General features: G+C 41.4%; 1 protein-coding gene across 1 annotated transcript in view; it reads right to left on the bottom strand.

The window, feature by feature from the left end:
• The window catches only part of SNX18 (sorting nexin 18), a 29,449-nt gene extending 13,979 nt beyond the window's left edge, over window positions 1-15,470 (bottom strand). The window contains exon 1 of the mRNA XM_054054223.1: window positions 13,883-15,470. Within this exon, the coding sequence (XP_053910198.1) occupies window positions 13,883-15,359 (1,477 nt within the window). The 5' untranslated portion in view covers window positions 15,360-15,470. The remainder of the gene's footprint in view (window positions 1-13,882) is intronic.
• Between the last annotated feature and the right edge of the window lie 279 nt (window positions 15,471-15,749).

Below are 15,749 nucleotides of genomic sequence, written 5' to 3'. Positions count from 1 at the left end.
AGCAACATCTTTGCCTTAAATATTACATATATATCTTATTCTTATAACTAGAAGCAATCAGACCAATACAGCTTTTATCTTCTCACAAGATGCCAATGATAGGAAATTTTTAATATTCATTATGATCATGCTTAAGTTACTTGTTCCCTCAACTTCAACGTCTTAGCTCCCCTTCCTTTCAGACAACACTTCTTACCATACACACAACTACCGTTCACCAACAGGACTCCTTTTACACTGCCTTGAAGAAATGTTTTCCTGTGCTCCCTACAGGACACCAGTCAGCAAGCTAACAGAGAAACCTCTACCCCTGTATATTACAGAGGGATAACCTCCACTCTGTCTGCTGGGGGAGCAGGTTTGCCTTCTCCTCATTCTGAATTCACACATGTAGGAAGCATCATTAAACAGCAAAAAATGCACTTTTCCAGTCCTTTCCCATGCCTGTTTAATACACTACTTCGAATGCACCTCCCATCAGCACCCTTTACATCCTTGCAATTCAGAGCAAGAGCATAATCTTCTGCATGGGTGTGCCAGGGTTTGCCACACACATACCAGGTGGGGAGCAACTGGAGAGCATGGTTGCCCCTCGCTGTATCTCCTCCAGGCGCTTCTCATGTTCCCCTGGCCTGCTGCTGCTCATCCCTGCCCACTTCCAACCCCTTACCGGGCAGTCATGTAGAACAGAGAAAGGTCAAGGTACTCTCTTAGACAGAAGATAAAATAACATATGATTTGGCAGACTTGAGGAAAAAGTTTATTGCATTTTTTAAATGAAATATGGGCTGTGTCTTGCGTCATAAATAAAATCTGGAATTATTAAAATAAGAGAAATGTGAGAGATTTTTCTCCTTTCAGCTTCTAACAACAATTTGTTAACAGTTGTAGGGACTGTTTTTAATTACAACACCAGTTATCAGTACTTCTCTACTTAAAACATTTTTTTCTGGTTAATTTGCATTGAGGCTGTGCTATATATGGCATCTCCTGTCTGTAGCCCTGGTGTGAGTTCTCAGTTGCACAAGAAATTCTCCTCTGGTGTGACGCAGTTGCAGAAAGACCATAACAAAGATTTTCCTTTACTTTTTTAAACTGACAGGGAGGTCATTAACAAAGTAACTATGGATCACAGCCTGTGTTGCTGAGGTCGCTGGTATTTGAGTGACAGAGGACATGCTTTGAACCTGGTGAGCCAAAATGCTGCCCAGAGGCCAAAGGCAGCGGCTTCTCCCAGGTGCTGCCTGACTCCACATCTTCTTGCTCCCCACAGCCCGCCAGCATGGTGGCTAAAAGCTTGGCAACAGCTGCTACAGCTGATTGACCTCATCATCTCCAGCCTGGCCCAAACAAACACAAGTGAAAAGCCTTTTCCACATGCAGTGGTGCCAGCAACAGGACCATGCCAGAAGATCTGCATTTTCTCCTCTCCGGAGTGAGGAATCTGCATGGTAGGACATGATCTGAAAAATATTTAATCCTCTCTTTTGCAAAAGAGACGCTTCTTTCAACAAACAAAACCAAGCTTAGCAGAGATTTTCTCTGTGCTCTGTGGGCATGGCAGGAATTCACGCACGGCTGTGAAAAATTGAAATTTGGGACTTACTGGAAGCCAGATGGAGCTGGTTAAATAAACATGACAACTCTTCAGCTGTGATGTGGGAACAGCTTTAGATGTTATTTCTAGAATGACCAAACTGGAAGAAAAATACTGAAATTTACAGCATCAGCAACTGAAAAGCGTAACTAAGTTCTACAGCATGTATAATCTTCAAATTATTTTACAGCAATAAAAACCATACGTTACCAAACACTAAACCCCTCTAGACTAGACATATTACTTATTATGTGGGTTTTGTCATTAAAAAAAAAAAAAAAAAAAAAAAGTAAAGATTTATAGCTAGGGAAAGGAATTGGAGGGGAAAACCTGCACCCATTTATACTGCTTTCTTAATGTATATAGATTCATACTGGTCATACAGTGGAATTTCCTTTAAAACCTAAGCAGACTACTCCTAGAGGTCAGCAATGTATGACAAGAACACAAACATGTGCTTAAGTACAAACCTGCTTTTTTTTTCACAGTGTCTTTAATGAAGTGTTTAAATATTAGTGAAACAATTAATCTTAAAATATGTTAGCAGAGGGAAAAATTTAGCTTTTTACCTTATTTTTAGGAATGAACCTTTCCCAAACACACAGAAATAAAGCCCATGTACTTTATTTTAAGAACCAAACAATTATTTATTCTAAAATGTAATTTTTAATTTGTTCAGCATCTACTGAAGTTTATAAGAGTTAGTCTAGTAAGTATTAGAAAAAAACATTGATATTTTGCATGGTCATGCAAGCAGCATTACTAACAACAATATAATAGATTTCATCCCAATTGCTTCTACATAGCCTACAGCCTTTGAATTTAAATCTACACGAGCAAAACTCTGACCTGTAGCAGATAATCATTGATGTCAAGGATGTGAAGAACCATGAAGGTTCCTGATGGGAAAAGGGGGAAGGAGGAGGATGGGTGAGGGAAGAAGGGAGCAGCCCTTCATCTGCAGCCCTGCTCAAAAACAAGGGTTTTGCTCACAGATACACGATCTGGGGACAGATCCCACAGTAACCCCCTAATGTCTTCCAGCCTATAACTCCTAACCCACCTTACATCAGGCTATACATCATGAAACCACCCCCCCCTTCCATCTTCACTCATCTATCCATCACCCTTGGCACCTAATCTGGCACCTTCCAGCTCCCACTGCCGCACTCTCAGGCTGCTGAAGCTGAGCAAGCTCCCTCAGGCCTAAGAACACCTGCAGAAATATCAGCCGGTTTCTGAATTTAATTATGTGAACATATAGTATTGGTTTAGACAACCCAAAAAAGCAAGACATTTTAAAAAAACAAAAGGAGAATTATGGCAGTCCTAGAAAAGGCTAACACACACTTCAGGGAAAAGAAACAGAAGGAAACACCTCCTAATGCGTATTAGCTCAAGGTAACCTCCTGTGGAATACATGTCTGGGATAAATATCCACCAATTCCCAGAGCGAGGGAATGCATAAAAATAAATTCTGGTTTGTATTTAATTATTTTTTTTAACTCCAGTTCTGCAGATTCTGTAAAGTCTTGCCAATGCATTTAAAGCTTCTGGTCCAACAAAAAAAACTGTCAGCAGACAACGTTTGAGTGACCAGCACTAGCTTTCAAACACCGAAGAGAGCTTGGATCAAGGATGCTTAAAAAGCTGTGCTACAATCTATTTCTGTAATTCTTAGAGGTGGGGAGAAGCAGATGTGAATGCTGTTTTTCACTGCTCAAAGCCTGATGTTAAACAGACAGTGCTGCTCACTGAATGCTGCTAAGGGCTTAAGAGAAAACCGCAGGTTTCAGTACTTGTTTTGAAGTATGAGATTGGACAACACAAGACGATATAAACAAATTTAACAAAAAACATTTATAGCAACGTGCTAGCAACCAAGAAGACAAGGACAATGTAAAATTCCTGCTTAAAAAAAACATTGCCAGGCTGCAAAACACACAATACAAACAGCAACTGAAATGGATGCTGATGAGTTATCAGGAAAAAAAAGAGCATATTGAGTTGTTAAGCTGCCCATGCAAATATGAGCTTGCAGAGTCAAATTCATTCAGGCAAATTAAATAAATAAAAGAATTATTGAACCTGAGAGCACTCACCTTTGGGTTAAGTGATATATTTTCGCATCACCTGCAGTTTTACTACACTAATAAATGCTTTGAGATTGTGTGAAAACTCAGCAAAGGGCAGGTTTGAATCCACAGTGTAATTTGTACTTGCTCTCCCTTCACACTGTAAGCATGTGTATACACACGTAAACCCATGCTGACGCAGATGGGCCACCAAGCTCTCCAATTCCATGGAATGATCAGCCTACCAGCAGCCAGTCTTACCTTATTTCTTCACACTTAGCGTACTTGACACAAGTCCAAGTTGCAGCCAGCAACGTCACCAGAAGTTTTGGGGCTCAGCTCATAAAGACTACAATAGATTCATTGTGTTGCTCTTATCAAAGGATGCAAAAGAAGAAAATGTAACTAGAAATAAGTTTTCTTTTTTCTTACTTAAGGATGAGATCATTTAATGATAGCTCTATGCCTACAGATTTGAAAAGGCAAACCCTGGGTAGCCCACGTGCATGTAGCATAGTTTTGATTTACTCTCCTGAAATAAACAGCTGTGGAGGAAACAACATTACCTCTAACCCAGTAGGCTGCTGCCAGCACAAGCCTGTCTACATGGCCGTCCAACTTACACCAGATCTCACAAAGAAATTGATACAGGATGATTCAAATGACTTACCCAAAGAAAAACTGTATTTGGCCTGGAAGGGAGGGTGATGCTGCCTTAGTTTTATCAACAGCTTAGTAACGTGATCCAGCTCAGCCCAGGGCTACACAATCATTAGCTCCAATTCAAGGGAATTTGCAGAAGCACCACAGGAGTTTACACATAACATGAAACCCTGCTCTGAAAAAAAAGGCCCAAACTTCCCTCTCTCAATTCAAAGTGAAATGGTGAAATTGTATGTAGCAGATCAGAGATCTTACTACATGGACAGATTATTTGCCTAAGAATGCTCTGAGCACAGATTAACAAAAGAAGCCTACATTAAGATTCTGCAAATTCTTTACATTTTCTGGCAAGATCTACGATGGAAAACAGCACAATAGGAATTTGCCTGAAATTAAAACCAGCAGACTTCTCCACCAGCGACTGAACTGTATAAAAGAAATGTCACAGGGAAAAAGTACCATTACAGGAATTAATGTAGGAACAATTTGCTACTTTAAAGTCTGGTTTTACAGTTTTAAACAGAAAAAAGGAAGTGCTCTCCAACATCAAAGTAAAATGATGAGGTCATTTGTTCTTTCTGAAAGTGCCAACACAACGGAGTTTTCAAAACAAGTCTTTCTAATTCAAAGATTATATTCTTTTCCTTAGGGGTGCAAAACTACTTTAACAATGTTTTATTTTTCATAATGAAGTTTAGAAATATAAAAATAAAACATATCAAATTGCCATTACTTTAGTACTATAGGGGTTTTTTTATAGATGTGTGAAAATGGTTACAGTGCTTTTAGAGTCTGCAACCTAACAACAGTTAAAAAATGTGAGGTTTATTTTTTTATTATTTCACTGCCCATTGCTCAGAAAACCACAGAATAAAATAATACTATCCAATAAATCTAGGCTCATAAATTATAGTACTCTGCTAACATCCAGGTTAACATTGACTGACTGCAGGATTATTAATGTCAGACATAATTATTTGTTCTTCCAGCTACCCTGTTTCAAAGCTTATCAAAAGCTGTCATCCAGAGATGCATTCTTTGGTTCAAAATAAATCACCTCCTAATCTACACAACCCAGAGGTCACACACAAATAAAAGTCTTTGCTAGAGATTTCAGAAACTTGGCTGACTCTAATCTAATATGATGCCTTTAACATATTCATTGTTTTAATTAATATATAACCAATTAACAATGGTGTTAGAATGCAGAATATCAAATGTCAGTTGATTTTAAAGAGCAACCAGGTTTAATGGATGCCAGACACTTCTAACTATCTGTTTTGATTTTAAATAATGCGACACTGAAGACCCAATTAGACTCACTGTACATACATCTGCGAGTTTGTGTACACACACAGAGGAAGAACATATGCAGCCTATTTATTTATCCAAATGCACAACGACTATAATCATGTCTGTGCATGTTCAGAGGCTCCAAAATTCTCATGGTACTGTAAAATACTTGAATGACCACACTGACTCAGTTCCAGAGTCTCCCAGAAGAACCTACAAGCCTTGGTGTGCAGCACCTCCAGTACAAATGTGTTGCTGGACCACACTATACCACGTTGCTGTGTGAGCAACAAGACATAGTTTGCTTTTGAAACAGTGGATAATAGGAGGCGAGAGCAGGATGTCAAAATATATGTAACATTACAGAACTATCAGTTTATTGCACCTAATGCCCCCCATAAGTCCATTAACAAACCAAAAAAAACCCGATAGTGCTAGGTAACCACACATAAAAACTGGGTGATATAGAAGCTTTCTATCCAAATTTTTCAGGCAGTGACTTTAAAACTCATGTATCTTTATATGTATTGTACATGAGCAACAATTTAAGCAAACAAATGACCTCATTTGAGGCACTAAAGCATGTTTAAACTGCGTGCGTGGGTAGTTCTGACTTCACAGGTAACTACAGTGATGTCTGAAAGGAGGTCTGTCAGGAATACTTTTATTGTAAAATCCAGCTATATCATGTATATTGCTGTTCATTATCACACACACAGCATTTTGTACCGCAGCCTGAGAGGCAAACACCAGGTCTGACCTATTCTGAGGCAGTCCATACTTTTTGGTACTCACACGTGCCTTTAAGGAGCTTTTCTTCCATATGGCTCTAGCCAACACTGCAGGCTAGGGGGACAGAAAGGAGTGAAAACTTAAACTTGGCTGGTCACTGGAAATATGGTACATTTGTCCATTAGCAAATCAATCCTGTTGTTCAGGGCGGACACATTTCGCAATCGCCATTTGCAGAAGTGCCAAGATGAAACCTTTCAGTGATTTTCGCTACTTCTTACTAGCTTACACCTAAGCAGGCCATCAAACAGAATTCTAAGACAAATAATCTTAAGAAGCATGAAATGTGCGTGGACGGGAGAATATAGGTAACACAGCGTATCAATATCCATACACCATTATCAAAAGAAGCAGATATAAATGCAGGTTCCACTGACTCTTACATCCCTTCTCCACTGAGCCATCACAAAAGAGCTGCTTTTGGGTGTTGTTCGCTGTAGTGGCGGAAGGGATGCAAAACCAATTTATGGTGTTCGCTTGACCATCATCATCTGCTTAGCTCCACTACTGCCCTAAGAGAAGCAAATACAACTGTATAGACAGTTTCACATAAATTCATACGCAAAGAGTCAAGATCCAAATGAAATGCAGATACCACTCCACTTTTCCCCTACTATCCTCTTAGAAATCTGAATGCTGCAGGATCTCTATAGGGAGAAAAAGAAATAGGCTCCTTTTTGGAGGGAAAAATATGCAAGGTAAACAATCATTAATGTAACCAATTAAAATATATTATATAATACAAAGCCAGATTATGTGAACATTATAATAATATAATTCTGTATTCATATCATATAGAAGAAATGCAGATTACATATTATTACATTACATTAATTTAAAAATGTAAATCTATAACTTTATTAAATTAATTCAGTACTACAGTACATACTATAATATGTAGAAAATATTATAGTTTTATAAAGGCAGAAGAGAATTGTCTGCCATTTCAGAAGGAACGGATTTGCCCCTTTGAATTTGGGCTTACATAGAATTCCAGACAACTTAAAAATGTAGTGTCATTATTATAATAGTTGTTAAAATGGATCTTTCTTCATTATAGCCAGCACAGGTCTTCATGTGTACAAAGATTGAAAATTGTAAGTCTGAAAGAACATTGGAATAGCAAGTTGCTTTTTACTACAAGACAAAAAAGCAATGCAAACTCCCAATGACAGCATAAATCTGCTTTTCGCATTGTTAGGAAAGAATTGCAGTAGGCATAAATAGGATCGTTTAGTTCCTTACAATTACAGAAGCTGTTCACCTGTGATGTATATGTACCTAAAAGAAAGGTTGAAACAAACACTTTTTCCTGCTCTGCCACAAGAACAACACAAAGTCACTCACAAGAATTGAGCACACTGTTTAAAGATATATATTCTGTCACTCATTTAATACAATTCTGCTCCAAATTTTCAAATATACCCTTGCCTTGCATTTTGTAAAAATTCTATTTAAATCCTCATGGCCTTAATGAAAGATAAGATTGCTTAGAAAGCATTTGCCATTTGTTTGCTCTAGTCTGCTGATAAGGCTACTGTTTTGAGGGCTAAGCCAAATGTGATTTCATTTTTTAATTAGAATTTTAAAATTCTGTGCTATTTGAACCAAGCAATTTAAAATAAATAAGGTACCAGCTGGATGAGTTTATACAGTCTTGCACACATTAACTCAGCATTTTAACTGTTTAGACAAACTCTAACAATGAAGTCATGGAAAGATGCTGTAAAGACTGAAACATGTCCTTGTTTCAAAGGCGACTTGCAAACCAAAAAAAATTGTCCAGCTTAGTCATTTCTGATAACATGCTTACAAAGACTTAGAAGACCTCTGGGAGCTACTGTCCATCTTCAGCCTACCAATTCTTGTCTACCCTGTTTGGATGGAAGTTCTTTTAGCAAGACCTGGAGTTCTCTCAGCTGCAAAAGAAAGCCAAGAACCTTTTTGCACCCTCTAGATTCTTCACAACCTTTGAGCTGAAAAGGTATTATTACACAGTCTTTGAAATAAAGTTACTTCCCCTTTCTACAAAATAACTCCTAATTCTTCGGTATCTATGTTGTCCTACTACTGTCTAGCCAGCAGACAGGGCCTTACTGCTTGTGGTGAGTAACTACCCATAAGATAATACCAGGTAACAATGCAGTTTTTGAAAAAAATCACTCAATTTTATTAGTTATGAAATATTTCTGTGTCATGAGGCTGGAGGGTTTAAAAAAGTAACAGGAAAGAGACACCATGACTGCATGAATCTTGCTCCTTCAGAAAGCTAAGGGAGGGAGAGATTTTGGGGGCTGTGGAACACGAAAAAAAAACCCCATGCTTTAAAAAGATCTATGCATCTTTTAGGCAGACCAGGGCACATATTTCCTTTTTTTTCCTCCTTCTGTTTGATCTTCAAGTAAGGCTATTGCTCAATTTTGGTCTTGTTTACTGTTGTACTCTTGATTTTACACACATCAAGGAAGTTATAATTTTATACAGCTTCTACGCGTGAAGATCCTTTCACATTTTAGCCATACAAGAGTCTCAATTTCTTTCAAGTTACTTTCAAACAACTGGAGGTAATATTGGGTCACTTCAGCAGCAAGCAGACAACAATAAATAGTTGCTGTAGAATTAATGGGGAGGCTGCCCTGAAAAATACAAGTAATCCTGTAGCAATCCACCCTTTCTCATCAAAGTGCTTAAACAGATGAAATGTAGGTACCCATCTCTATTTACTGTTGTGAGGGTCATCTGCCTAGGATTACATGAATAGCTTGTAGCCAGTTGTCACCTGAGTTGAACTCCATGCAAAGTGTACGTATCTGAGGGCAGAGGAGAGGTGAAAGGATAAAAGGAAAAACAGAGAAGGAAAAAAAACAAGTCTGCACACCAAATGTAAGAAGTTGCAAAGTAACAAGAAAGAAAAGCACTGCTTTTACATTTTGATAGAAAATTTTGGGCAAAATTTTTGAACAGTCTGATTTATTAACAAATATACACACTGCTTCTCGCTCCCCCTAAAAAAAAAACCCCACAATTGCTGAAAATGTTACAGATTTCCAGGTTTCAGTGCTGTCTGGCACTTTTGCATGCTTTAAATTTTTATTCCAGTTGGAATGTTTTTTCATCGTAGTTTTGTAAGATATTCTAGAAACATACCTAGTACATAATTTAAGGCCAATGTCTGGAATTAACTTTGCTTCAGGTAAATAAGACCATCTGCCTTAATTTACTTTTCACAAATGGTGATCAAGAAGCAAAAAGGTCATTCATATATGTTTTTTAAGAATTTAAATAATTTTTAATAACCCTTGCATGCAGAGAAAACAGAATTGCTGCCTACCTCCTAGAAAACACTTAGAAGACTTTCTCAAATCTCTTTTGCAAAAATCATAACCAAAAGTTTGCCTAGTTTTAATATTATGGTGTTAAGAGAAAGGAGAAGTCTGGAAAGCAGTGATGAAACAGCAAGTTAGTCAGTATGTCTTCCACTTTCAGGAATCACAACAGGTCAATTATAGCAATTCATCAGACACAACTTTAAAGACAGGAACTCTCACACCCATAACTTCTCTTCTCACTAAGCAAATACTACAGCACGACAGCCAAATAAGTATGAGCTACAGTACTAACACACACTATCTCAAATTCTTACACATACATAAATTCTCTGAACCTGAACTTGCATGGACCTGCAGTGAGTATTTATGTTGAATATTATTGAAGTTAGAAGATTCCATCAGTTGAATGAGGCTCTTCCAATTAATATTTAGGAATTGTTTTGCCAAGAATGCCTGGGGAATTTCCACAATTATACCTTAAAAACATGGAAAATAAGGCATTACCCATTACAAATGTAGACAGGAGGCTAGCTTTTCTTCTCAAAATCATAACAACTGAATTTAGTGTTTCTTGAAAGATACACCAGTTCTGCAAAAGAAAACTATAGAAGTGCAGCTTTAGTTTGTGGGCCTACTAAACTTAATATTCCTCTCCAAAAAATGCCTTGCCAGAGGCTAAAGAAAACTGAGAATAACTGTATCTGTCTAACATACTAGAACCTTCCAATCTGAAAAACATAGGGCAGGAATACTTTCATGCAAGTACTTCAGAAACATTTACCTATGGGGAGTTGAGGGCTAGATACACACAAGTATTTGGACGCTTCGATGCTTCAAAGACCACTCTGCCATCACCTACCCCTACAGGTGCCAGTTTTTCCCTAATAGCTTAGTTTTCCAAATAAAACCTATAAAAGAACAAATAGTTTGGAAGAGGTGTATGTCTTTGGGCTGTTAGTGCTCTGTGCCAGACTAAGTGGGACTCTCAAGCCAAGAATTTCCAGGTGAAAACACAGGGTTTCCAACTCGGCTTGTTCTTGATAGCGGGGCTCAATCCAACAAAACTTCAGACCTGGACCACAGTGCACATCAAACTGGGTAAGGTCTCTCATGAAGCACTGACAAGTTGATCCTCAGCTGGGACAGAAAAGTTCAGATCCTTCTTCTATCTCTTCTGGAGCAGGAACTTTAATCATTCCCTTACAGAAAATTCCTCAAACACTAGGTGCTCAAAATGAAGGGGGCATATGGAAAGGAATCTTTAGAAATCTCCCATTTGTTCACTTCTCTCACACATGATCAAAGCGACAATCGCTTTCCGCACACTTCAGATCACGTATGATGTCCTCAGTACAGAAGGCAGAAAGGTATGGACTGCAGAGCAATTAAAAGCACATTTTCCTGCTGATATGCAGATGATGCAACGGTGGGGCTTACACAGCTTTGGTTCATAATTCTAGGAGAAAAGACAAAACCGGAACAGAAGGAAATCTTTGTCTTTGACTTACAGATTCTCTGTCCTTTTTTTGGCAGAATTTGCAGAAATGGCTAAAAAACCCTGGAGGTGCAGACTTCTCAGTCCAAACCACAAAACATACTTCCAGATCACATTCGGCAGCAGTTCAACTATCTGCAGCACAGCAAACCCATAACAGGACAACACAGTTGAATATTCTACCCACAGAAATAGCCTTGGTTTGGGCACAGCTGCCTTTATTTTTCTCTCCTTCTCAGGTCTAGGGACATACAGAAATGGAGTTTAGAAAAGGCCTTTATTATTATCATAAGTGGACAATATACTTGCACTGTGTAGAAAACAAAGAACTCTCTTAACTTCAGAATTCATATTTTTAAAGGCATGGCCATGTAAGCACATTTCTACCACTTCTAGGGTATTTTGAGGTCATTTTACTGCACAAAGAAGTTGTGTGCTAGAAAATAAAACACTTGAAGATGCATCAACCCTATTTTTCAGATGATCTATTATCACCAATATATCACCAGGTATTTGTTTAGTCTATACAGACAATAATAATTCTCAAAACTGGCAACTATCCCAGATAGTAAATTTAAAAGAAATGTCTTATGTTGCAAGAGCATAAGAGCACCAAACAGTTTGTATTTTCCTCTTCAGTTTATAATTTGAAATTGTAAAGTTATACCTTGTTAAAAGTAACTCTTAAGAATAACAAATCAGCAATACATGGGGTGTAAAAATATCTTCTTCTCAGTTTTCCTCCTTTGTCTATGTCGTAATGGGAATAACAAATACGTAACCAGGTTCTAACCCTCTTCCCATCATGAAGGTGGGTACTCAAAGAGACCAGCCTCTCAAGCCCATGCCATTTCTTCATGGCAAGTATGCACCAGGGACAATATTGTGCTGAAAGCAGCGTTAGCCCAGAGGTGCTAGATTCGTTAACATTCACACACAGACCAGACATATGTTTCTCCAGCCAGTTCCAGGACAGTGCTCTGGCCCAAAATCAACTCCACATACGTAATGCTCATGTGCTGCTCTAGTGGAAGCTCATTTAGATGAACTTTCCCACTTCACCAAGGTAATCCTAACCAGTAAGCACAAATTCAAACAGAACTATAAAAGAAACAATGTTGAGTGAAGCACAAATCTCATTATTCCCAATTCTCTCTTCAGAGACTCGTCTCCAAAAATACTGCAGGGAAGAACTCTATATAGCCTTAAAGCCTGAGGATGTATTCTTTAAATGCTAGATATAATCTGATGGTTTTTTCCACCTCATAAAAAAATATCTCCCTTCATTTTTTTTTTCAGGAGCTTACTGATAATCCTGTTATTAGCTGACAACTCACTTTAAAAATCTCTACTTCAAAACAAGAGGCATTGCTAAGGCCGCCCCCCTCTCCGTATTTTAAATACTTGAAAGTTGTTATCAGCTAACACAGCAGCTAGCAGAATAACTCCTCAGAGGTTATGCTGCACACTTCCCTTTTCTCTACAAAATAGTATTTAGACAGTTTAAGTTTCCACTAAAGATTTTCAGGATTTGATAGGATGAAAATCTGACTTTAATGCATACAGTTTTTATGAAAAGCTTACTTAAATAACAAGTTGAGCACTTTGTACCAACTCTGTTTCCTCACACTTTCCCAGCAATAATGAAGACCTCTCAAAAGCCTGCCTTTGTCATCTGTTTATTCCAACTCTTTCACAGTCAAAAAGGTCATGCATTTTCTCAAGTAACTGTTACACTAATTTCTGCAAAGCATATGTGATGTTTCCTCCCCTTCTTTTACCACTTCAATCCCAACACACCCCCAGGCTTCGAGTTGAAAACTACAGGTAAGGAATATAACAGAAAAAAAGAACGAATGATGAACTAGTCTTCTCACAGTGTATCATTAATTTCACAGAAGGGAAGTCATCTACACATATGTAGTACTACCAACTTCTATTTTTCTAAACAAGTGTCACTAGTTGTATGGCAGATGATTCTTTCATTTTTGGAGTTTATTTCTCACTGACGAATCAAAAAGGGTCACACTAACAGCAATGTGAACCTCAGACGTGTTTTTCAGCTAGAAAGATGATAAAAGGAAAACAGGTGAACAATATTTTTCATGGCAATAAGAGCAAAGGAGGAACAACTCCTACTAAAAACACCATGGCAGACCATTATTCTTACAAAGGCAACAAGAGACTTTAATGAATGGATGAACTGAGAAACCCCAGCAGCCTTAAACATCTCATCTGACTGTCTTGACACTGCAAAACATGCACACTACCATACATACCTCAAACAAGGTGGTCAATCGGAGGAATACCTGCGCGTTCAGATTACTTCATATTTATTACCTGCTAGATCAGAGATTTCAGATACCTAACGTACATGAAAGAGTAATAGATGTTTTCATGCCACTTGATCTCCAGGGTTTGTAAACATCCCCATTAATCTTTAACGTATCAGCCCTCTAGGCAGATGTGGTTTCTTTCAGAGACGCACAGTCAAACACAGCAACCTCTGACCAGTAAAATTCCCAACTCCGCCTAGACCTTTGGCACGGAATGAAAATTAGCCCCTGGTCCCTACACCTGTGTGCATATCACTGGCAGATAAAACTTCATCGTTTCAGAGAACACTTATGAACTTTACCTTTCTGGACATGGATGATGTCTGGAAAGTTGGCCAGATGCCCCTGATACAGCGCTAGCAAATCCATCACAGGATCAAGGTCCTGCCGTGGCTGATCTGCGAAGAGGTCCCCGATGGCATCATAGGCTTCTGCAGTGAAGGCTATGGCTTGGTTGAGGCCAGCCGAAAAGGTCTGCTGATCCAGCTCAAATGCCTGACTGAGGCACTTGAAGGAGTGCCCCACCTTCTGGTATTCCTTCTTGAAACCAGTGACTTGTTTGCGGGCGAACTCATTGGCCGTGTGATTAAGCTGCAGGGCACTCTCGTCCATCTTCTTCGTGAAAGTTTTGAAGCCATCTACCTGGCTTTCCACCTCCTGCAAGTCCAGGCTGGCCCCAGGGCCCACGGGGACACTGATGGTCAGGAAGAAGTTGGCACCCACCATCTCATCCTTCTCAGCCTTGCGCTTGCCTTGTTTCCAGGCCTTCTCATCCGTGCTGGGACAGGTGAGGAAGTGCTGGAAGGCATCGCACTGAGCCAGCACGGGGTGGCTGCACATGTGGTCCATCCACCAGGCCAGGCCTTTGCGACGCTTGGAGATGAAGTCCTCCTCAAAGCGGCCGGTGGCCTGCTTCTCCGGCAAGTGGGGCACGGAGATGACAGGGAACTTCTCGGCCAGGCGCCCGTAGAGCCAGTCGAAGTGCTTGTAGCGGCGGTGCACCTGCTGCCCGGTGTGGCTGGGCACCAGCTTGTAGGCGATGTAGCTCTTCATACCCTTGAACTTGGTCTGCTTGGTGGGGTCCTCGATGGAGCACTGGAAGGGGTAGGGGTTCTCCTGCCACTGGGGGCCCCGCGGGCCCAGCACCACGCACAGCTTGTCCCCGTCCTTCACGAAGCCCGACGCCTCGCCCAGCACGAAGGCCTCCCCGCCGGACTTGACGAAGGTGGAGAAGCGGTTGAGGTTGCGGCTGACGGTGGCCGAGCTCTTGGCGCCGCCGCCGGGCGGGTGCGGGTGGCCGGGCGGGCGGGCGCCGCCGCGGGAGCCCAGCGACAGCTCGGAGCGGGTGGATACGCGGTAGCGCCCGGGGCCGCCGCCCGCCGCCTCGTAGTCGGGGTAGGAGCCGCCCAGGGCGCCGGGCTCGTCGGCCACGGTGGAGCTGTCGTCCCAGTCGTCGTCCCAGTCGTCGTCGCTGCCCTGTCCGGGCGGGTAGGCGAAGGGCGGCGGGCAGGGCTCGGCAGCGGGCGGCGGGCAGGGCTCGAAGCCGCCGGCGGGCAGGTTGGCGTAGCGGGCGGGCGGCGGCGGCTCGGCTGCCGGGGCGCGCAGCACCTGCACGTAGGAGGCCGGGAAGAGCCCGCGGTCGCCGCGGCTGTTGACGCCCTCCAGCCAGCCCTCGATGTCCTGCTCGCTGCACAGGCTCAGCACCTCGTGCTCCCGCAGCGAGATCTCGCCGGGGTTCTCCGACCTGAAGTCGTACAGCGCGCGGGCCCGCAGCGCCATGGTCCTGCTCGGAGGGGCGTGCGGGGCTGTGAGCGTGCGTGTGCGTGTGTGTGTGTGTGTGTGTGTGTGTGTGTATGCGGGGGTGGTCCTGCTTGGAGGGGGGTGCGGGTGTGTGTGGGTGTGTGTGTGAGTGCGGGGAGCCGCTTTTGTGTGCGTGTCTGTGCGCGTGTTTGTGTGTGTGCGGGAATGTGTGCGTGCGTTTATGTGTGCGAGGGTGATTTAAGTGCGTGAGGGTGGGTGTTTTTGCGGGTATGCGCTTTCGTGAGCGTGTGTGTGCGCGCGCGGATGGGTGTGTTTGTCTATGCGTGCGTGGGTGTCTCTGTGTGTTTGTGCGTGTGGGTGTGCGGTTGTGTGCGCGGAGGGGGCGCTTTTGTGTGCGTGCGTGTCTAT

Source organism: Cuculus canorus, chromosome Z (genome assembly GCF_017976375.1).
Source record: "Cuculus canorus isolate bCucCan1 chromosome Z, bCucCan1.pri, whole genome shotgun sequence".
Classification (NCBI taxonomy): domain Eukaryota; kingdom Metazoa; phylum Chordata; class Aves; order Cuculiformes; family Cuculidae; genus Cuculus; species Cuculus canorus.
Note: the sequence above shows the minus strand (reverse complement) of the source record. Positions and strands in the feature narration are given on the sequence as shown.